The following is a 23,171-nucleotide window of genomic DNA, read 5'->3' as shown; positions in this document are numbered from 1 at the left end:
TTTAGTCTTGAAGCCACATTGACACATTTGGAGTGAACACAGCAGTTGTCCATTGACATGTTCAAAACTTTACATATACCCTTCTCTTTCTTTGGCATCTAATCCAATACAGCCCAATTTTTGATAGTCATTTTACCGATATGTTATAACCGATTGTTTGAGAGTCCCCAAATTGTTAGATGTAGTGTTGGCTAAGGTTGATAGCTGTAAACTCAGCTCTAGGGTGGTCTATCGATGTTCCTCGAGTACCATACACAGTTGCCCCCATGGAATTTCAGGGCATAGCTTAGTACCATTCCAACTCCACCCCATGTTCCCATGGGTTCGTTGGAGGATATAGTCACATCTGATGTTTCATACTGAGCTAGCATTTACTGCACTTGGTGACCAACTATAAACAACATGAGTATAACTTCCTCCCCCATCCAATCTGAACCTCCAACTATAATTGTTACATTGCTCTCATGCGAGCTCAAGGACTCGCGATATATTAACATCCATCATTTTGCCACGACATTATCATCCAGATCTTCACCATCCACGCCTGTCACCATCATCACTGTCAGCAAAAGGACTGGAATGACTCGTTCCTTCATGGTCCTCCTGTAAAAAAGCACAAACTAGGCCTCAGTCTTAAAACTGGGTCACAGGGTTAGAAGTCCAGTATTAACCACCGGGCACTGATGTGGTGAGTCTTTCCATTCCTGTGAGATGGTCTCAGAAGACCAATGTAATCAACCTGCCGTGTGCTCCAAAGAGCCTTGCCTTGTCTGATACGCTGGGCCGGAGCTTGGTTTGGGTGATTAGATTTAAGCCTTATCTGGCATCGTGGGCAAGCTGTACGAATTGCTTCACAGGTTTTCATAGACACTGGCCCAAGATCAGCATTCATAATAGAGATCTGCTTTCCCTGAGTGGCCTCACTTGATATGGTACCATTCAGCTAGTCTATCCCAATCTTCCTTCTCACTGGTGACCATCCTGATTTGGGCCAGGTGGTCCACCTGCTGATTCCATTTCGCAGCTGGGGTTCTATCCCAAGCATGTCCCTTCACCCATCCCACCTTTAAAGATTGGGATCTCCCTGTTGCCTGGAGACATTGCCAGTCCTCTGTCCTCCACACTTTCGCATGACCTACTTCCCACTTACTAGATTCCCACTGACATATCCACTCTGTAGTACCCTTAAAGGTTGCATAAGAGTCAGTGTAGATGATGGTAGCACCATTCTCTATGGCCAGTAATAAAGCCCGTAGTTCTCCTACTTGTGTGCTACCTTCACCCTCTTCTTCAACTTTCTTCCCAGTACCAATCTCCAATGCCACTGCTTTATATTGCCATTTTGATCCCACTCGATGGGCAGATGCATCAGTGAACCACGCTCCTTGCATATCTGAGCCTGCCATGAATTTGGGTGCCTCCTCAATCGGAGAAGGTTTATACAGTTGACCCAGCAAGGTTGGGTCAGGGTTTACAGGTTGCTGTAGTTTGAAAACCTTAGTTTTCAAAGGACCCTTTTAGTGGGAGCAATTGGCTTATTCCTTCTAGCTATGCTTACCATTTCCTAACTGTGGCCTTTTGGGCTACTCCCTCCAGAGGAGGTGACCCACTGAGGATTGAATTTAAGAGAGGGAAAGGACCCTGTACTCTAACATCCTGTGAGGTACGCAGCTTTTCAGCCTCTCTAACTGCTCTAGTGAGGGAAAGATTCCCTTTCTCCCAATCTGAATATTTGACTCTGTCTCTTGAAGCTTGCTGGATTCTGCACTACAGATGAGCATATATTCTCAGAAAGGCAGTGGGTTGGCATTTTGAAGGAGCAAGCATGGAAGAAGATAGAGAGGGCTCTGGCGTTGCAGAGAGCAATATTTTGTCTATCCAGACAATTTTGTTTGTGGTGTTAGTTTTGTTGCCTTCGATGTTTAGAGTGTCATTGGGGATTTCTCATTTCTATGTGAAAATTGTAATAAAAATGTTAGAGGTAAGTTGAGAATTGGAAGGTATGTGTTTTTTACAGGATGTGTTTAATAAAAAATCTGTGCTTTTGATATAGATGCCATAAAAGTCAGCAGAAAAAGTCCCATTAACTTGGATGTGTTGTTCGCAGCTTTAACTTATGTGATAGTTCTTTTGAATGGTGTCTTTAATGATCTCTAGTTATGTGCTGGGTTATAGTCTAGTACCAGTTTGAGGCTTTCTTGGGTTAAAGTAGAGATTCCATGATTTATTGCTTCTAGTTCAAACTGGTTAGAATACTTCATGCTATATTTGTGACAAGTCAAATATAAATAAAAAGATATACTAGTTTATGGGGGTTGGTAACTAACAAGAACATGTATTTTAGATGTACATAAGTTTCAATGGTTTTATTTGGATTATTTTAATTACATGTTATTAATGAGTACTGTTCTAGGTAAGAATACTGCCTATATGTGTTTGCTTCTTCCACTCGTGAATCTGGGAGAGCCAGCAGTCGCAAGTTCTGCTGTACGAGACTTGAGGAATCCATGCGACCTTCTAAAAGTGTAATTTTTCTAGAAATGAACAGGTCATGGCTAAGATCCTGATTCTGCTGATATCAATAAAAGTTTTCTGGGGCTTTTAATAAGCCAGAATTGCATTTAATTTTTCAGGTCTGACTTTTCACATCCATCAGTGGCCAAAAGTAGGTGCTGTGAATTCATCATATTGAACAGTGAAGCATTTCTGTTTTCCACTAGATTAACTTTGTCTTTCTGGCATAAGCCTGCTTTTCATTAATATACTTTCTTCTTGTGGCAGAGAACTTATTACTAGTATTGTTACTATTGTTATTATTAAGCTGTTAGAGCCATCTATTTGTGCAGTAGTACATGTCTGTAACAATGTGATACAGTTAATATAACCATCTTACCTTGCTAATTCTGTCTAATTTCTGTCTTATAATTCTTCTGTTTCTCTCTCTCTCACTCTCTCTCTCTTTTTTTTTTAGTACTGATTAGGAGCTCTTGGGCAGGGACTGTCTTCAGCAGTATGAACATCATTTAGCATAGTGGACATGACTGCAAACTTTAGGGGTTATGTTTTTTTCAGATACTGATGTCAATGGGAAATGACTGCCTGCAGTGGCTATATGTAATATTGGCTTTTAGATGTGATACTTTTTTTTTTTAATCAGCCAGTGGTATGCTAATTAAATTCTTATTGGTACCCTAAATGGCTAGTGGCACTTTTATGTGGAATTGATTTCATCAGGCTCTCTCATATCAGACACAAACCTGAGGAGGTCTTTGGACAGCTTTGCTGCTGTAGTTGGCAGACATTAAAACAATTTCTGATTTTTTTTTTCCCCCTGTGCATTTCCCAACTTTGAAGGACATTTGACCCACTCAGTTGGTGCTTAATATAGGAAGGTACTTCTCTTTTGAAAAGCAAGTTAAACGTTTTTCTTTCCACAGTTTTCGTAACAGGTTATGAGCATGACAATTTTGTGTTCACAAAGTGGAGGATTAATTTATCAAAAAAGAAGTAATTAAGTTAATGCAATCAGATATAGCCTTTTATGTCTAGTTCCCCATTGCCACAGCAGCTAATAACAGGAAGAGCACAGCTCCAGGTACTGAAGTTTGGGCTGGCTTGTTTTGTTCTTTAGTTGAAAGTTGTTCCCTAACTGTCCTGTGGGCAAAAAAGGAGTTTCCTCTGTTTTCATCTTATGATTAATTTCAGCTGTTTTCTTCGAAGGATTGTTCAAATGCTTCTCGTTGTGCCAAAAGAGTAACTAAGAGCTGTCTTGGCAGGAAATGGGAGGGATAGAGGATGGAAGGAATGTTAGGTTCCCTTTGCTTGAGCTGTGGCTCACTTGGCTCTTCAGAAGTAAGGGTAGGGCTGGGAAATGCTGGATTAAAGCTTGTGCATGCAATTGCTGGGCCTCTTCTGGGAGTCCTGGGGCTTTATCACCAAAATATGGCTGAAATTGCTGCTTGGAATACAGTTAGCTTTAAAGCAGGCTTATGTGCCCTACGTTCAAAAAAGTGAACAATGTGACATTGATAGCCTACTGAAGTGTTGACTTGCTTCTAGCTGTGACATTATCTACCTGAGATCTTGCTAACAGGATAACGCACAAAGACCATCCTTGGTTCCTGTTGCTAGTCTGAATGGTGAAATAGGATGCCTTACCAGATAGCTATGCTGAAAACCCTAAGAGCAGATGCTTAGTCAGGTATTAGCACAATACTGACTATGTTGCAGGAATATCACCACTCTAGGAAGTACCAAACTGGTTGATGTTTCACCAAAAATTCAACCTTGAGCACTATGATTGGATTCTCCATTGTGTTGCATTTGATTTAGACTGTTATGTAGACCAGCAAAGTTAACAGAAAAATTCTCACCTGAGAACAGTTTATATTTGCTTCTTAGAGCTTTAAATGACTACGCAAATTGGGAGGCAGAGAGAAAACATGTTTTATTTTCCTCCATGTTTTGTCAATTTGAGAAAAATAAGAGTAGAGACTGAAATCAAGGACTTTAAAGTCAAAAAGTATTTTTTTCAAAGTTGTGTTTTCAAAGAAAGCATATCTGTAGCCCTTACTGAATTTGCTGGGAGCTCTAGGTGTTTTAGGATAAAGCCCAAGTTTGCAGATCTATTACTAAGTAATGAGTAATGGTGGCATATGATGAGATAAGTAATTTTGGTTTCCTGACTTCACTGAAGTGTTTTAGCAGTGTGAACAGTGACTGGAACAAATGGGCAAGATGTAATCTATGTATGGAAGGAATTCATACCCTTTGCTGTTTCTAAATTCAAGGAATTTAGATACTTGCTTTTTAGAAACAAAACAAACCTTTTTACAAAAGGTTTGAAAATTTTTGTGGGATTCTTTTGTTTGTGGCTTTTTTGTTTTATTTTGTTTTGTTTTGTTCTTGTTGTTGTTGTTTTCTTGTTTTGGTGGTTTTTGGTGTGGTGGGTTTTTTTTTTTTGGGGGGGGGGGTGTTGGAGGCCATCTAGATAGTATAATAGTAAAAGATCTCCGAGGCAGTAATTTCTCAGTTGCATAACTGTTAGCCCATAATGGCTATTATTACCATTAATTTATCATTAAAATATTTCTAGAAATGATAAAGATTAATTTGGTTTGGTTTCTGATAGGGTTGTTCTTTCCCATGTGCTTGTAAGTTTTTATTTATGAGAAAATGTGTTTTCTCTAAGCTTTGTATTTGCTTGTTTGATGGAAATGACAATACTAGCAAAGAAGTGCTAGGGATGTTATTCCAGCTCTTCAGTGTTGTAGCTGCAAAAGAAAATGCATTTGCTAGAATGAAATCTACACCATGCACTCGCAGGACTGTGGAGAGTCAAATAAACATGTTAAACAGCTGTAGCTCCATTTGCCAAGAGTCTTCTGCAATTTTACAAGATGAGTTTCTGAATGAAAATGCAGTGTTGTTGGTTCTTGAGAAATACTCGCGTGTAGGAAAGACATCAGCCAGCTAGTAATTGTGGGATATTTTTTTTAATTGATAGCTCACTTGTACATTGAGGTAGCTAATATGCTGTAAACTCCCACTGGAGTGTAGGCAGATGTTGCAGACACTTAAGCTAGTGGAAGAAGCTCACTGCTGTGCTTTCAAATATATCATTATCCTGAGCTAGCCACTGCATCAAAAAAACAAAAAAATGATACATGTGTTTTTATCCCAAACAAATGTTTGGGACCCTTCTCAACCTATTTCATCTGCCCTCACTAGAGCAGCCAGGAAATTTGTGACTGCTTTTCACCATCCAATTGTAGACAGTCACTTCTTGCACATTGATCTGGTTTCAGCTGGGATAGAGTTAACTGTCTTCCTAGTAGCTGGTACAGTGCTGTGTTTTGAGTTCAGTATGCGAAGAATGTCGATAACACTGATGTTTTCAGTTGTTGCTCAGTAGTGTTTAGACTAAAGTCAAGGATTTTTCAGCTTCTCATGCCCAGCCAGCGAGAAAGCTGGAGGGGCACAAGAAGTTGGCACAGGACACAACCAGGGCACCTGACCCAAACTGGCCAACAGGGTATTCCATACCATGGGACGTCCCATCTAGTATAGAACTGGGAAGTGGGGGCGGGAAATTGCCACTCGGGGACTAGCTGGGTGTTGGTTGGCGGGTGGTGAGCAATTGCCCTGCGCATCATTTGTACATTCCAATCCTTTTATTACTAATGTTGCCATTTTATTAGTGTTATCATCATCATTATTAGTTTCTTCTTTTCTGTTCTATTAAACTGTTCTTATCTCAACCCACGAGTTTTACTTCTTTTCCCAATTTTCTCCCCCATTCCACTGGGTGGGAGGGTAGTGAGTGAGTGGCTGCGTGGTGCTTAGTTGCTGGCTGGGGTTGAACCACGATAACATCCTCTCAGACATGCAATATAATACACAGATCATTTGATCTGGGTTATTGTTTGACTGTGAAAGGGGAAATGAAGCCAAACAGAAAGGACTGTTGGATGAAAAGGTCATAGGTGCTTGATCTTAGATGGTGATTTTTAGCTTGCACTAAAAACCTGCTGACCTTCTCTTTGTAATTGTATCAGAAGACTTTACATGGAGTAATTGCCCCAAGGCCTTTGTCACATATGAGAATGAAGCCAAGAGGAGGATTGAAAAAAGCCAGTGTAATGAGTGATTAGAAAAAGCTTTTGTGAGAACATGAGAGATGAGGTAGTAAAATATGGGAACGTAGAGAAAGAGAGGCAAAAATGAATTATTACACAGTACAGAGAAATGGAGTACTGAACAACACACCAAGCTGTACTTAAAGTAAAAAGGGAAGAAAACCCAAAAGTAGTGAGATTTTAAAAAATAAACGTTCCATATTGTATAGCTTTTCATGTAATGTACTGTGAAGAAAGTAGTTAATATAATGAAGTATTAGGCACCCTTATTTTGTTCAGATGTAATTATATGAAGCCTCAAACAAATTGGCTGTTGGAGTTAAGCTGTCAAGTCTTCAGTCTTCCAGATGGGATCACCTGCTGGATTTTTGAACTCCTGGTGTTCTCATCACTTCAGAAATGGGAGGGAGGAAAGCACAGCACCTGAGTTCTCATTCAGTCAGCAAACTTAGCAATGAAGTTGATCCATTTAAAACTTAAATTCTGTGTTAGTTGCAACATCTGTGTTTTTGTAAGGTATTTAATACATCCTTTCATTACTGTTTTGCAACAAAGACCAGCATGACAGCTCTGTCTCAATACTGTGCAAAACAAAGGTGATCACAAAGCCTTATTTCATATTTTAAAAAAAAATTAAACATACAGATGCCACCAAATGCAGAATAACATAGAAACTAATCTGCTGGGTCCATCCAGAGTTTGACCTAGACAGGTAGCCTGGCTTTGACAGTCGTCAACTCAATTGCCTGATGAAAAACCTAAGAGCTGGGTGATCGTATGGCTGTATTGCCAGGAATATCTTCCCAGCCGCTTGTTGCTTCAGCCTTCCATGCTGACTCCTGAGTTAGGAAAGTTTTGTGTCCCATGATGATTTTCATTCATGTTTTTGTGTAACCGCTCCCATTTCAGTTAATCTCTGGCAATATGTCCTAGACAATGAACTCCACAACTTCACTATGTTTTGTGGAAATGTATTACCTTTTTCTTGCTCATACACCCTGCCCAACACTTTCATATGATGCTTCCCATTTCTTGTATTAGAAAATAGATAACTGTTTCTTATGCACCAGCTCTGTCTAGACTTTGTCGACCTCTGTCATACACTGTCTCAGCCAGCTCTTTTCCAAGTTAACAAGCCCTGTGTAACCATTTGCCTATTGAAAGCTCATCCTCATCTGCCTTGTCCTCTGCCTTTGTAGCCTTGGCTGACTATATAATTACAGGCTGCCACTTTTGTCCCACTGTTTCTCTGTGCTATGAGGCACTAGGTAATAGCCTGGCAGGACTTTATACTTTACTAGTCAACTTTATAAATTGTTTTGCTCATTTGAACTAGTTAACTTTTTTTGTGAGTCAGCTTGGTCAGTGATTATTGCCCTTTTTGTACCTGGGATTCAAAAGCCAGCCTCCTTGAGGTATTCCAGATCCCTCAAGACAGTATGAACAAGCTCATATCTGATGGTGCTTGACAATTGGCAGGTGCCTGTTCATGTAGGAGGACAGTGATGGGCAAGATAAGGGTGGTAGGCAGGAAAGCAGAGAGTAAGGCAAAGGACTTTATTTGCCAAGCTAGGTGACACTTTTTTTTTTTCCTCCCTCATGCCATATAACTATCCTAAAGGATATTGGGAAAGAGGTGAGGACCAGCAGTGCATTATAAAGAGGTTAGGTTTGCCACATGTCTGCCTTTACTCCCTTTTGCAACATTCTTGCTCCTGTGCTGTATATTCTTTCATTTCTCAGTGTGTGGACTGCTATTTTCATGACATCCCTGGGCTCCCCACTTCTGAATGACTCTCCATGTATTGCAAAAGATTGAGACAGATGATGTACCAGTTCACCTTTCCTAGGGAATAACTGGAAAGTATAGACAAGGTGAAGGTCTGTATTTTTTTTCGTCGTATTATAACAGATGGTTTGCATGGAGTTTAAAATATCACATCACTGTCCATTCTGCTTTTTTCTTTTTTTGTTTCTTTCCTTTTAAGATGGCTGGTAAAAAAAGTCGACTAAGGGTAACTAAAATATCCTAACTATCCCATGATAAATTGTCCCTTTTTTGTTAGTGACTTAAACTTCAATAGCTACAGAAGGAGCTGGTAGAGGGAATGCAAAACTTAAGGATGGCAAAAAGCTAGTCAATGTTGCTGGCACTTGCAACATGTTGTAACATGGTGAAGACTATTTGAGATCAAGCATAGTGGTGACTTACATGGCCGTGTGTGTCAGTAAGAGGGAAATAAGCTGTTTAGCAAGAGTTTATCCTGAAGCAGAAGGATGTATCCTTATCCGTTGTAGGTGGGAAGCCTTAATAGGAGGTGAGTACCTAAGTTGAGTGGGTCACTGATTCCTTAATAATGAGCAGACCCTACATCCAAGCATCCTGTGTCCTTTGTTAGGGCAGGTATCTTGATGTAAATAAGGGAAGATCTAGTCCTCATGAGAGCTATTATTTATATGTCTATATATATGTATGATGAAAACATTAAAAAACATGAAAACTTCAAAAATTAGGCATATTGGTATATTTGATTTTGCTAATGGAGGAGTTTTATGTTGCTCTGCACAGGGAAGAGAAACTTGGTTTAGCTCAAAAAGGTAAAGACAGGGAAGGGTGAAAGCTCATTACCAAAACTACTACTTCCAAAATGCCATAGATATGAAATGGTCCCTCCTCTGTCTTCTTTTAACAAAAACTGCATGAATGCCCTAAAGCTGAGGTAATCTCTTATTCTTTAAAATACATTTCATATCTATCTTTTTCTAGCATGTTTCTAATGTCAGTGATAGTATTTTGAATCATTCTGTTGTCTGAAGCTAACTGGGAAAGAGAGAGTTTGGGACCCATGGACCTCATAGACTCTCTCAGGTAGCTCAGTAATTTGTGGGGGTCTGGGGTGGGGGTTGTTTGTTTTTAAAAAAACAAACAAGCAAACAAAGAAACAAACAAAGCAACAAAAAGCCCCAGGAAAAAAACAACTGCCTGTGTCCTGAAAAGAAGTTTGAGCCAAACTATTTTTCCTGACAATGGCAAAAGGTAATCTGTGTAACAAATGAAACAGGCGTGTGGGACAGCATTCAGGCTGAATTTGAAAAATTAAAATCTAGGACCGGGTTTCAATAAAAGGGGCTCAGACAGTTCACCTAAGATGATTACAGAATGCCTGGAAATGACAAAATGAAAACCATCAACATCTACTTTTCTTGTTTTGGGAACAGTGGGCAACCCTGCAGATTGAGGAGGGAGTAAAAACACGGAAGGTGCTGGCACTTGAAAATTTAATCTCCACTGGTAAGATCTCTGAATGAAGGTGACACAGCACTATTTGTCTCGTAAAAAGGCAACTGTTTTAATATCTTATCTAGAAAAGAGTAAACAGAAACATAAACTGCATCTGATGTTAAGAAAACCAGAATGGCCAAAATGGAGTTTGATAGGCAAATAACTGCTGAAGTTACAAGCCTGCAAAAGAGACCTTAAGTATGTTATAAACAAGATAATCTGTGAATGATTGAGTCTTCTGAATAAAAGGTGTTAGAGACTAGTGTGGGTAGAGAATGACATAGCTGATAAGCATTTGGCAAACTGTCCCTCTTTTATATGAGTATTTTGTACTTTCTGACTCCATCAGCTCTCTCTTCACAAGATAAGGAGGAATGAGTATTCTTTGCCCTTCACATTGGTCTGTATGGAATCTCTCTTGCTTTTTTTAACTCCTAGCATGCAAAAAGCCAGGGTCTCTCAAGTAAAGGAACTACATCATCCCATTGATCACAGTTACAATTTGCACTCTTCTCTAGGTGAAACATTTTTTTTTTCCTCTTCCCAACTCTTTTTGCTTTCTTCTTTGACCAAAGGGGACTGGGTTAAGTTCTCATAATAATCCTTTTATTTGTAGTGCGATTTTTAGTCATTAGTCATATAGACTGTTTGGTTTGTCAGCTAATGAATTTCAAGTCTGTTGATTTCCTGGACATTGAAGGCTTGACTGAAGTGCAGCTGTTGTCCCACAAATGAGGTTGTTTACCCAGTGTGTGAAATGCCAATATACACACAGAGCAGAGGTATTTTATTCAAATTCATGTTTGTGCAAAGATGGGGGCTAGGTGGTAATCCACAAAGTTAGCACACCTTATGCCTAAATGGGCAAGCAGTTTATACAGTTCAGTTACACATATTCAATTTCTGAGGTTCTTCCCCAAAACTATTACTGGTAGTTGCTTATCTAGTACAGTTTCTATTGGGTTAAAGTTTCCCCGCTTTGAATTAAAAGTATGGTGTTCTTTTATTCTACAGCGCATGCTCAAAGAGAGTAGGGGGGTTAAGTCTTTTGGTCTTGAATTGAGTCGGTGGTCGTGATCTCACCCTGCCACCTTTACCTTTCCTCCAGTTATCAAAGATTTTTACTGACTTCATGCCTATTAGCAATTTTTCAACTTTTCAGCGCCTCCTGGGGTAGGATGTTCCCTTCTTATCAGTCTTTTATTTCTTCTTCTGGGCACAGTTGTTAGCAAGGCATGCCTTGTGTATACAAAGGATATCTTATTTCACAAGACCTTTGTGGTCTTCTTAAGTACATCACTCCTTAAGTACATCACAGCTAGAGGAAAGTTTTGTGATTTTGCTCAGGGGGTAGTATGTTGGTTAAAATTAAATATGCATTATTCAAAATATATTTAATTTATGTCATCCAATACCTGCCCTCGTGTGTCGTTCTATCCCCCGTCCCGTCCCCCCCCCAAAAAAAAGGCAAACAAAAAAGCAAAGTGTTAGCTGGTATGAATCAATAGAATTTTAGTCACTGTAAACAGCCAAATAAGAATCAGAGTGACTTCAGCAGACATCACTGAGACTTGCTGTGTGGCTGTCCTATGAGGCATAATTTTACAGGTAGGGAGCCTGGGTGTGTTGTCATTCTTCCTGCACAATGCTTCTGTGTTATGCTATGTATATCTCAGGGAAAAATCTAGACACTCTGAAGTTTCTTGGTAGTGAAGTGACCCTTAAATGAGAAGGGTTGGGGGAAGAGAGAAGGGTCTGAGAAAAAATACCAGAGGAAGGAGTTCGTTACAGCTGGGAAAGAGTAAAACTAATCAACAGCAGCAAGAACAACAACTATACAAACACTGCCTCAATTTGAGTTAAGGCACCAGGAGGGGTCTGCAATCTTGGCAGTGCACTGTTGACATTTCTAGGTGTGTGTACATATGTTGTTTGGTAAATGACAATGAAGGAGGTGTTGTGCTCAAGGTTTTATTTGCAACTTACTCTGAATGCTTTTCTCCTTTCTTCAACAATTTAGTGGTGTTATATGGCAAAGGGTTAGAGAAATAACTTGTGGAACTAAATGCCAGTATGTAGATGAGGCATAACAATGTAATTATGGTGCTTGGAGTAGGAGGAGAGCTATTTCTAAAAAGCATGTGTATTTTACTCTTTTTGGAATCCATATTGTCCATTCCACTGTGTGGAAGACTCATTTCCTCATGCAGGGATCATCCAGAGAGAGGAAACCTCCATGGAAGAGGACATTGCTGACCAGTGCTGAGGACGCTTCAACCTTGCTGATGTTATGTACTTCTCCAAGAAGGGATGTGAGGCAGTTGCAGAAGACGAAGTCACCCAACGGTTCTCCTCTGAGGAGCTGGTGTCGGAATTCTCCTCAGCAGAACCAATGCCAACTTGCACCATGTCAGCTGGCAACTGAGCGTTGTGTGGGTCATTGAGATCCTAATTTGGTATTGTCTACTGATGCCTTTTCGGTAAGCCAGACGTAATTTGCTGGGATCAGTTTTTCATATTAACTTTTTAGAAAAGATGTGAAATAATATGCTATTGACTAGTACAGAAAGGAGAACCTGGTATGACTTTGTTTTACAAGTGTCATGTCCCAATTTCTCAGGATGATGACTCAGATTTGCCGATTCCCAGGTCAGGATTAAGGGGAAACGACACCAGGGATCCTTTAATTCATAAAACTCAATTTTTATTTGCTCACAAGAATTGGCATGCTCACCACCAAAATTGGTATGCTCACAACAAAAACTGGCATGAAACTATATCAGTAAACAGTGCAACATGTGCTAACCATACATCACCAAACATATACTACAGGCCTTGCTTATTTGGGGATCAGTTCAGGGAAGACAATAAGGAGAGCCCTCCCATTGAGTCACAAAGTTCAGAGTGGACCCCCTTGCTTTCTAGACTCCTTCTCAGTGAGGAGCCTAGAGGTGGCTGAATCCACTCCTCGTCCCAGACTTGGTCAACAGTTTATGTCTAAAGGGATGAGGTGCAGGGATTACAGAAAAGGGAAAGAGAGAGAGAGGGAAAAGAGAAAGATGTCACCCGTTCTGGATCTAGCATTGGTTCAGTCAGCCAAGGGGTCTGGTTCCAGTGGGCTTGCACCCAAGGGGCTTCAGTTTGTGTCCTTTCATCATCCTTGCCCTTCCTTTGGGCAGGCACTTGAACTCATTAGGCTAATTAGGTAGCCTTTGGGCTGTGGGCTTGGGGAGTAGCTTCCCCTTCCCTGCAGACGCGATCTTTAGCCATACATGGTGAGCTGCCCTGTTCAGCATATTAGAACAGCAGAACAGAACAGGGAGCTGTGCACCCTCCAGCATGCCCTCCCCCTCCTGTTGCTGATGAGCGCTGATGGGCTTCTTTTCACCTGTGGTTCCTTGCTAGACTGAGTTCGTTGTTAAGCAGAACTTGCCCCACCACAATGTTTGAGACATTTACTCCTTCAGTTTCTCACAACAAGATGCCATTAAAACTCAAATATCCCCAAAAGGAAAAAAAAGAGGTGCTGAAGATGTAAATTTCTCATGTTCCATATGTTTTATTAGTAATTAAGTTGTTTGTAAAATCCAGCAAAAATTTATAGAAATGATCTGCAGATCTTTTTGTAACATAAAGTAACAACTGTTTCAACTGAAAGGATCAGGCTCTGCCTGTCTGAATAAGAGACAGAGAGACTGTATGCTGAACACTTGGGATCTGAAGCAGAGCCAATGTTCTGGGAGCACAGGGCTGGATGTAAAAAAGAGACATCCACTTGGAATGTATTAAATTTTCAGACTTTTAAACTTTTCTTTGAAGCAAAACCAGCCTTTTATCATATTGACCAAACAGTTACAAATATTTATGTGTTTTTGTAAAGAGCAGGAGCTTTTAAAATTTCTTATTCCTTTGGTGGGAGTACCGTATATTCAAAACATAGCTGCAGTGCATAGAGGGATTTCATACCAGTCAGTCACATAGGAGAGCACATATGCCTGTGTGTAAACTTAGATATGCAGCTTAAGAAGACGATGTTTATGTAGAAATGGCTTCAATATTGGTTTTGCTCAGCCATTAGTAACTAATGATGTTTAATTCTCATGATTATATAGTAGCTTACTGCTTGGGGTGGAAATACATACTGAAATTTCTGGATACATTTTTAAAAATTAAATGATGGGTCCCTTTTGGCACTGAGGAATCTCACCTGCATTGAAGAACCCTAGCTACTACTTGCCATCCTCTTTGAACACGGTGGCTTCTTTACCATGTGATAGCTTCAGATCAAGGCGTGATGCTTTTTGGAAGATAGGCTCCAGGCAGCACAAGGTTTTGTACTCAGTGCAGGATTGATTGAGTAAAAACATCCTCATATTACTCTGTTGGCCTTAACTGGTTTGTATTGCTAATTAGATGCTATTAATTGTAGAGGGATGCATTGTGAAATGGATCAAAGGGTTAAATGAAAGATTTTCTTGCTTGCTCTTCCAGTTCTGCTTTTTAGCATTTAATTAAGATTATTTTACTTTGTAGTGTCTGCTTGGCTGTTTTCGACATCCTCTTGCTGGTCTTGGCCAATACAGTAGTAGGACAGTTTCCAAATGACAGGTAGGAGTTTGCTGAAGGCTCTTTCCATTTCCTTTTTATTTCTTTAAGGATTTGAATTAGTGGGTTGGAATATAAATCTGCTTGAGTCTGGAGGATTAATGTGAACTATCAGGGAGTGATTTATTTTTTTTTTTTCTCTACTGTAAACTCATAGAGCACTATGAGAGAGTATGGCAATGGCATCTGAAAGTGGACATGCAAGGTAAGCCAGTTAGATACTGATGGAAGCATGTCTTAGAGTGGAAAATAAAGAGCGTGCTCTATTTGAGTCAAAATAGGCCAAGTAAATCATGTGTCCTGAGCAATTCCGTATTAATACTGTGAGATGGTTATGTCCTGTCAGTGCAAAAAAGCCTCAAATATGATTCACCAGCAAAAAAATTTATATTTAATTAATATTAATGAATCAGTCCATAGCAGCTGCTTCCAGAGAAATTCTATAAAACAAACCCCTGACTCTTACCTTCTCTGCTTTGAATCTGGTGGGTTTAGAATAGGTTACAGTAGAAGAATGCACCAAGAATATCTTTGATACCCTATAAGCTCCTCCTGCATGGCATTGTTAGTGCAATTGAATCTTCTTAGTATGGTCTTTGTAATAACAGCTATTGGGAGTAATGTCAAGAGTTGACATTGTTGTTCTATGAGTGACTACACAGAACTGGAAATGTATTTATGGCTCCATTTATTTTAGAGTTAAATGCTGGCTGAGCAACCAGGTTCAGATGATATGTGCCACATTAGGTGTCTGATGTCTGTGTGGTCTTGTTCATTTCCACAACAGGTGCTACCCTGCTCTCATTGGTTTGGTGTTGATTTCTTACAGTATTCAATGTCTCAAGTTTCAGAGTGAGATTCTTATTCCATTACTGCACAGAGACTATGATGGTGCAATTTGATCCAAGAGGCTGTTTAGATCATCTAGACTCCGTCAAGATGTTGGCCTGCCCTACTGTGTTTTCTGTTGTGTATTGGCAGTGTATGCGAAGATGGAGTAGTACTGTGTTCTTGTAAGAGTCGGTCAGAAAATCAGGATTGTCTCAACATTGTCACCAAGAACATGAACAGTATGCTACCTGACAACGGCCTGTTTGGAGCGCAACGGCTGGTCCCAAGGATGGAATGTGCGGTACAAGGTTCTTGGAAGGTACCTGGCTGGAACTGTTAGAGATAACCGCATAGCTACTGTCAAAAAGGATGGAATGCAACTGTTGCCATAACATCGATGAAGAAATCATGAACTTTAGACGAACTTTGCTTCATTATAATATCAAAACACACCTCCTGGTCGAAGGCTGCCTGCCTCCAAGACTTACCACGCCTCGGACACTGACCCCGCGCCTGTGTGATAGCCTTGCTTGAGAAGGGCAGAGATAGGATAATTGTATTCTAAGAAGGGTGGAGACTCCTGAGACAGAGGTGGAGCAAGGTGTGTTACTAAGCATAAAAGATGACTTCTGAACAACGGAAGTTTGAAGCTTCCCCGCCAAGGACCATGACGATCAACGATGCAGCATCAGCTGGACCCGGGACCATTAGGACGTTGTGAGATCAGCGGTGGTAGCTATAACCTCTCTTTCTCCTCTCTCTAAACTTAACTTTACTTTTCTCCTTTCTTTCACCCATCTCTAACTATCGCATGCTTCCTCACAGGCAATACAATAAAGTTTTACTGTGTGATTACTGCTATCCCCTTTGGTGTTGGTCACCTTAATTTTGCACTTTCGAGATCATAGCAAACGAACCATCATGAGTCCACCGAGTGGACCGTGACAGTTTTTGATTAAATATACATTTAGATATTTTTCTCAATGTTTGCTATGAACGTGTGATAATCATACACAAGAACATCACCATAAAATGTTCAACTGTTCTATTAGCCAATTTGTTTGGTAACTAGTTCTTCACAATCTCTCCTAAAGTAAGTTATGGATGGTATTTCAGTAAGTTTTTGTAATATCTTGCTTGCTTACCGGTGGAAATTTATGTAATGGAGGTTTCTGAATTTTTGTGCGTGTGTGTGTGCTTTAGAAAACAAGCAAAATCATGCTGTAGTGTCTTTGCTTTTGGAGTTTTAGTGTCCCAGTAGTCTTTGATATATACCTCTATGAATGGTAATGTCTGCAGCTAAAATGCCTACTCCAGTGAAGTCTTGTATTCTCAGCTGGAAGGAAATTGGTTTTGGTGAAATGCCAAAACTACTGAAATGTGAAGGGACTCTTGAAAGTATGAGGAAAGATGACTTATCTGCTGTAATATACTGCGAGAAGTTTTAACATGTATCATAGTAATATTACTATTTTAAAATGTTTTGTGGTGTTCTACTTTCTGCGTGTCATGGTTTAACCCCAGCCAGCAACTAAGCACCACACAGCCGCTAACTCACTCCCCCGCATCCAGTGGGATGGGGGAGAAAATCGGGAAAAAGAAGTAAAACTCCTGGGTTGAGATAAGAATGGTTTAACAGAACAGAAAAGAAGAAACTACTAATGATAATGATAACACTAATAAAATGACAACAGTAGTAATAAAAGGATTGGAATGTACAAATGATGTGCAGGGCAATTGCTCACCACCCACTGACTGACACCCCGCCAGTCCCCGAGCGGCGATTCCCTGCCCCCCCACTTCCCAATTCCTATGCTAGACATGACGTCCCATGGTATGGAATACCTTGTTGGCCAGTTTGGGTCAGGTGCCCTGGTTGTGTCCTGTGCCAACTTCTTGTGCCCTGGCTGGGCATGAGAAGCTGAAAAATCCTTGACTATAGTCTAAACACTACTGACCAACAACTGAAAACATCAGTGTTACCAACATTCTTCGCATACTGAACTCAAAACATAGCACTGTACCAGCTACTAGGAAGACAGTTAACTCTATCCCAGCTGAAACCAGGGCAAGAATGTTATCATTTAAGTGTGGGTGTCTGTTTGCATAGTAACCAGTTTCTTTTGGGCTTGCAGGTTGGCCAAGCGCACAGAGGGCTTTTGGGGCTTATTCAAAAATCTTGCATGCAAACCAGTCAGCATGTTTTGTTTGAATGCTCAGAAATGAAAGAGCGTCATCTGGTGAGGAAAGAGTAAGGTAGTGAGGTGTTTGCTTAATTGTCCTTCAGGTCTAGTAATTGTGAGGTCCAAGTGTGGGTTGAAACTGTTCTCACTCTGCATCTCTCTTTGGTGGGCAGCTGTAGGTTGTCATCAGTGTAAGGTTTGGAACTGCTCCATCAATGAAGGTGCAGGGTGTAGCAATCGTTTACTGAACTTTTGATCATTTGCTCTGTAACCTCTGGGAACTTCTGCATTGCCACAATCACCCTGCCTGCCACAGGCAGGAGCCTGTTCATTCAGTTTTGAGGCTGATGATTCAGGGATGTCAGGACAGAAATCGGAGTTCTGACAGCACATCTGCTTCCCAGATCATGCCTTCCCCTGGTACAGTTTTCATCAGCACCAAGCATCGAAGCTGGTTATATCTGTTGTGAGTACAGGATAAAGGGAGGCTGATAGTAGGGAAAAAAAAAAAAATTACCAAGGTACCACCTAGCTGCTAGAAGCTGAAAGAGCATCCTGGAGAAGTGTCCAGTTTGCTTAATGCCTATAGTGCTCTCCAGGCCTGCAGTATTGATTTCTGGCAGAGGCAGCATGTTGGACTTCAGGGACATGAACAGGATTGACTCAGTATGGCAGTTCTTATATTCTCAGGTGTTTACAGAGACTGTTCTTAGTCATCCTAAATCTTCATGAAATAGGGTGCAGTGCAGCTAACATTAAGTGCCTATGACAGTTTGTCCTTAGAAAAATGGAGAAGGTCCCCCCAGCTGGATCATTCTCCCCTTTTTTTGATATCTGATGTTTTGGTTTTTTTTCTTTAATGCAGACTGGAGAGGAACTGCATGCTCTTGAGTCATAGGAAAGACAAGTGTCTCATGAAACAACAGATTTTGTGTGTCAGTAATCTGCTTAGTGGTAATACATTTGGTTTTAAGTGATACAGCAAATGTAATAAAATAGTGGCCTACCTCTTAACTAGGTGTGGAGAATCATTAGATAGGTATAAAACTGATATTATGACCCTAGAAGGCATGAAAACTTGAAATATGGAAGATACTTCAGTCAAAAGTTTGACTGTGTTCATAGCTGGAACCTGCCAAAGATAAATGGGAAGTGATTTTTACATGATTCAAGTACCACTGTTCTCTGTCTTTGTGTTAATTGGGTTAAAATAGTGAAATAAAACTGTATACTGATTTGTAGAAAACCTACTTTTGCAATTAGCAAGAGATAACCTCTGAGATAAAGGCCTGAAACTAGCACATATCCTGGCTGAGGCTACTGACTGGCAAAGGGCAATTGGGCAAGCGCTTTTCTTGTCCTGTGTAAGAGGTAATGGATGTTTAGATTCTTGGCCAAATACAAATATGAGTCTTCTATGAAAATGAAGTACACACTGAAGTTTTATTTTCTCTCCACAGAATTAGAGAACACATTGCAGATAAGGCCAAATTACCCATTTTAGTTTTCCTGGAAGGTAGGAAACAACTATATTGATTTTATTGCTCTTCTCACTTCTTGCCACTGAGTGAAGTTTATTATACCCAGTCTTTACAAGTGAGGTGTTTGTTTTTACTCTGTAGAATTAATTAGCTCTTGTGAGATATTAGAAGTCAGATTCTAATATTTTACAACAGTTTTATGACAGTCTGTTTGCTTTAGCATATAGCATAATGGAAGAGAGAACAGGTTCTGGGATTGTTTCAGAACTATAGCTTACTTTCTCCCTTAGCAACTTAAGTCTCCTTAAGACAGTTTAGGATCCATTTGGTGATACTTTTCTTACAGTGGATTAAACTCTTCATCAGTTTTAATTCTGGCTGGGTACCTGAGTAAACAACACATCAGTAATGATGTTTGAGAACGGAAGCTTTGAGGTGGGAGGGACCATCCATCCAGTAGCAATCAAGGTAATGTATCTGCAGTTTTCCAAATGTGGAAGGATTATTTGCAGAAGCTTCTCATGTCAGAGAAGCTATTCATGTGTAAACCTTAAAAAGGGGTTTGTTCTGTGTGAAGAAGGTACTGAATAAGCCCTGAGAAAATGGAATCTTTTTGTGGTGCTCAGTGTCTTGCAGTTCAGTACAGTATGGGCAGTGTTTCACTGAGCGTCTTTACAACTGGTTAGGAGCAACCTGAAAAGCACATTTGGCAATTGCTATGCTGTGTGTTCAGTCCTGCCTGCTCTTTCTGTCCTAGGGATCCTGGCTCCTGTGTGCTCTGGGGATAAAGGCACTTTTCTTGGCACTGCCAAAGCTTTCTGAGTAGCTTTAGCCAACTCACCCTAGCTCTAGATATGTTAGTTACTTTTTCTGGAATTATAATGTTGCCTAATCTTACGGAAGTTAAAACTGGTGTGAGTGTTTTCAAGAAAACCTTTGTAGTCAGCACATCTGTAGATGACAAGTCTTTACATTTTGAGTAGATCTATCTGATTATAGTAGAGATGTCACAGTTTGGGGTCCTGCATTGATTGTAAAGGTTAACTGTTATAAACTTCTAATAAATGTTGAAATGTGGAGCTTTACTCTGAATTTACTGCTGCTTTTAGGAGGTGTGATTAGATTTGACCCTGATTTAACAAGTTGAACTGTGACTTTGTGGCCAAAAAAAAAAGAGCAGCTTATGTGATTTAAACTAAAGTAGCAGATCATGCCCTTTCACTTATTCTTCTTGTCTTCCAGTATGACCCCTGCTTTGGAGATGTGTTCTGGAACAGCACAAAGTATTCCATGATGACCTATATTTTTAACATGATGACCAGCTGGGCTATTGTCTGTAATGTGTGGGACCTGCCACCAATGGTCAAAGAGGTATTTGCGCTTTCATGTTTTGCAAATGCTCATAAAACATTGTCTGGGGGAAAGTCTGCATTACTGCGCATGGCGTGTTGCCATTACATTTGTGAATCTTTATTGACAACTTAATGGACAAAGGTCAGAAAGCAATACTGTAACCTCAAAATTAATTGAGCATGGATTTATGTGGGTTAGTTATCTTCAAGTAAAAAATACACTTGCAGAGGTTCAGACATTTCTGCGCGATGTTCCCTGTTGTTCCCAAACAGCTTCTTTACTTGGGTGCAGATGCCTTGCTTTCCTCTGGTCCCGGAGACTAGAAGAGATGTTAAAATGTGGTTTTATGCTGCAGGGTTCCTGCCTCTCAGCCTGGCACTGACCTCCCTTTTTTACTCCAGAAGGGATATATAGATTTAGTCCTTCTCTTCACTCCATACTGGGGTGCTTCTGCCTTCTGTGTCCCCCTTTACCTCCATCTGCACAGCTTCCACCCACCTCCTTGTTTCTCAGCCCTGCAGAATATCCATCTAATCCTTTGCCCGGCAGCTTTACCCCACAACCTGGGACAGCCTCTCAGCCCTGGATACTGACCTGACGCTGGCAAAGTGGTCAAGGCCTTTGTTCCAGCAATGCCCCAGTTTGGTACTGCCTACCCCAGTCTTTGCTCAGCCCTAGTCTTGGCAGGGAAGCTGCTGTAGTGTGTGTATCTTTAGTCCTCTGCAGTTCAGGCAGTCTTCTGTGAACTCACAATAATTCACTGATCCTAATTACACCAGGCCCCAACCCTGCTCAAGGGACCCCATCTCCTCCAAGGTGATCCTGTCAGTGTGTTCCCAGCCTCAGACTGATACTGAAGTACTGGGAGCAGATGCATCCCCTGCTCTGGCCAGACCTGTGGCCTCATGCTGCATCTTGTCTGAGATTGCCCCAGAAACCACAGAGTTTCTTTTTGGCACTGAATGGTGGCAAACCGGGCGGCATTCCCCAGGACCAGCTGGAACTGCCCTGCAGGTCACATTTGGCTTGTGGGCCTGGCATAAACCCAAGTGCCTGCTGTCTGACAAAAAGTACGTCTTTAAGTGAGACATGGAGAAAATGTTTAAGTTGTAAAGCAAATCATTCATATATTTTTTTCAGGAAGAGGAAGATGCTGTTCACTTTGCCAACAGAGTCAAGGCTGTCATTGCTGCTCGGGGATGAATGTCTGTGCTTCCTTGGTGAGAAGCGCCTTTGAGGTTGAGTTTAAAGCATGTTTAGGTGTTCTGTATTCTGAGACATTAGCCTGGAATCTTTTAAAACTTCTTCCAGATCTGCTTTGCTTGGGTTGTAGTCCATCACCCTTACTGACTCTGAGTCAGAAAATACTACTTTATTCCTTGGACAGTTCTACTAGAATAAATAGACTAATGTAGTATAAAAAGAGAAATTGAGCTGACAAGTGGATCTAGCCAGCAGGTATTATTTGGTGAAAATAAATTATTTGCCTGTTAAATGCTGGATTAAAGGAAAGGCATTACTTGTGTTGTGTGGTAAGTCTTGGCAGTACAGATCACTTAGCATTGTATTGCAAAAGCCAGCATTTAGGGTGAAAACTGCTTTGACTATGTAGTCTAAATATTGTAATGTTTTTCTGCCTTGACCCTGAAGTGAGCTCAAGGCTGTTTCTCTTCTGTATCTTTCAGGGATGGAGGACTGAAAAGGAAAAAGATCAAAGAGTCTTTCAAGGAAGAGCAACAGAATAAATATTGCCAGATAGTAATAGAAAGTGGAACTGTGGGAAATAGAAATGTTTGTTAAATGGTATTTATTTTATCTCATTTTTCCATGACGTATCTCCACCAGAAAATGGGCTATTTTTTATACTAAACCCAACATATTTTCCTTCTGTCCCTGTAAGATATTTTGCATATGACACAGCAGGGAAACTATAAAGAGATAGTATTTTTTATTAAATAAGGATATCATTTTATAAATAGGAAGATTTCCAATATGCTAGTAAAATTCTCTCTGATGTTGAGTGAGAAGAATCTGCAATAAAAATACTTAGGCTCATTAAAGCACTGGTTTTTTAAATCTTTGAGTTACCCTGATGACTTAAATGGTAACTTCTTAACTCATAATAAGACAATTCTCTACTCCAAGCCTCTGTCAATGACTTGGACTAGCAGTTTTCCTGTGAGCCACAGTCACTGTGTTGCTGTAGAGATAGATCTGATGTCAGCAGACATTAAGCAGTTCACCAAAATACATTTTCCAAATTGCAAGTTGGAGAGGAAGTGTTGGATGTCAGAGGGAAAGAGGCAGTTGCTGACTTTCCTCTTCATGTCAGAAGACCAGGGATGATGACAACATAGGAAGATTTCCAGGGTCCCACTGACAAACAGCAGAACAGTGTCCAGGGCAGCACATCCCTGATGCCTGAGCATGTGATGCTGGGATAAATTAATTACAGCCAAGGACAATGTCATAGAAAAACATATCGTATTTTTAAATTATGTTGTGTCTTCTGATTTTGCTATATCCCTTCCTGTGTCTGTTTGAATGCATTACACAAATTGAAGAAAACCTGTGACATGACCTCTGTTATCCTCTGTTGCAATTATTTCTGGATAGCCACCTGCTTGTGTTACCACTTGATGTGAAGACTACTGATTTGCCCTCTTGACAAGCCCACCCTCCAAAAATAAATAGAGCAAGTGCACTTAAAGAATCTAAGATGGCAATATTTCTGTCACCTGTAGTATTTCTTTGTATAAAATATTTGCAGTCCTGTTAAGTAGCTTGCACACGGAAG

At 40.4% G+C, this 23,171-nt stretch overlaps 1 protein-coding gene across 1 annotated transcript; it reads left to right on the top strand.

The window, feature by feature from the left end:
• The first annotated feature begins 1,825 nt into the window (after positions 1-1,825).
• On the top strand, positions 1,826-22,950 carry LOC126045037 (glycerol-3-phosphate acyltransferase 3-like). The gene is given in 13 exon segments (XM_049815578.1): positions 1,826-1,981; positions 9,858-9,930; positions 12,132-12,290; positions 12,293-12,401; positions 14,455-14,529; positions 15,224-15,313; positions 15,508-15,676; positions 17,415-17,608; positions 19,001-19,054; positions 19,402-19,489; positions 20,264-20,392; positions 21,515-21,594; positions 22,060-22,950. Coding segments are annotated over 13 exon segments (1,491 nt in total). The 3' UTR covers positions 22,175-22,950.
• The last annotated feature ends 221 nt before the right edge of the window (positions 22,951-23,171 follow it).

This window comes from Accipiter gentilis, chromosome 12 (assembly GCF_929443795.1).
Source record: "Accipiter gentilis chromosome 12, bAccGen1.1, whole genome shotgun sequence".
Classification (NCBI taxonomy): Eukaryota; Metazoa; Chordata; class Aves; order Accipitriformes; family Accipitridae; genus Astur; species Astur gentilis.
The sequence above is the reverse complement of the archived record's forward strand: the minus strand, read 5'-3'. Positions and strand labels throughout refer to the sequence as shown.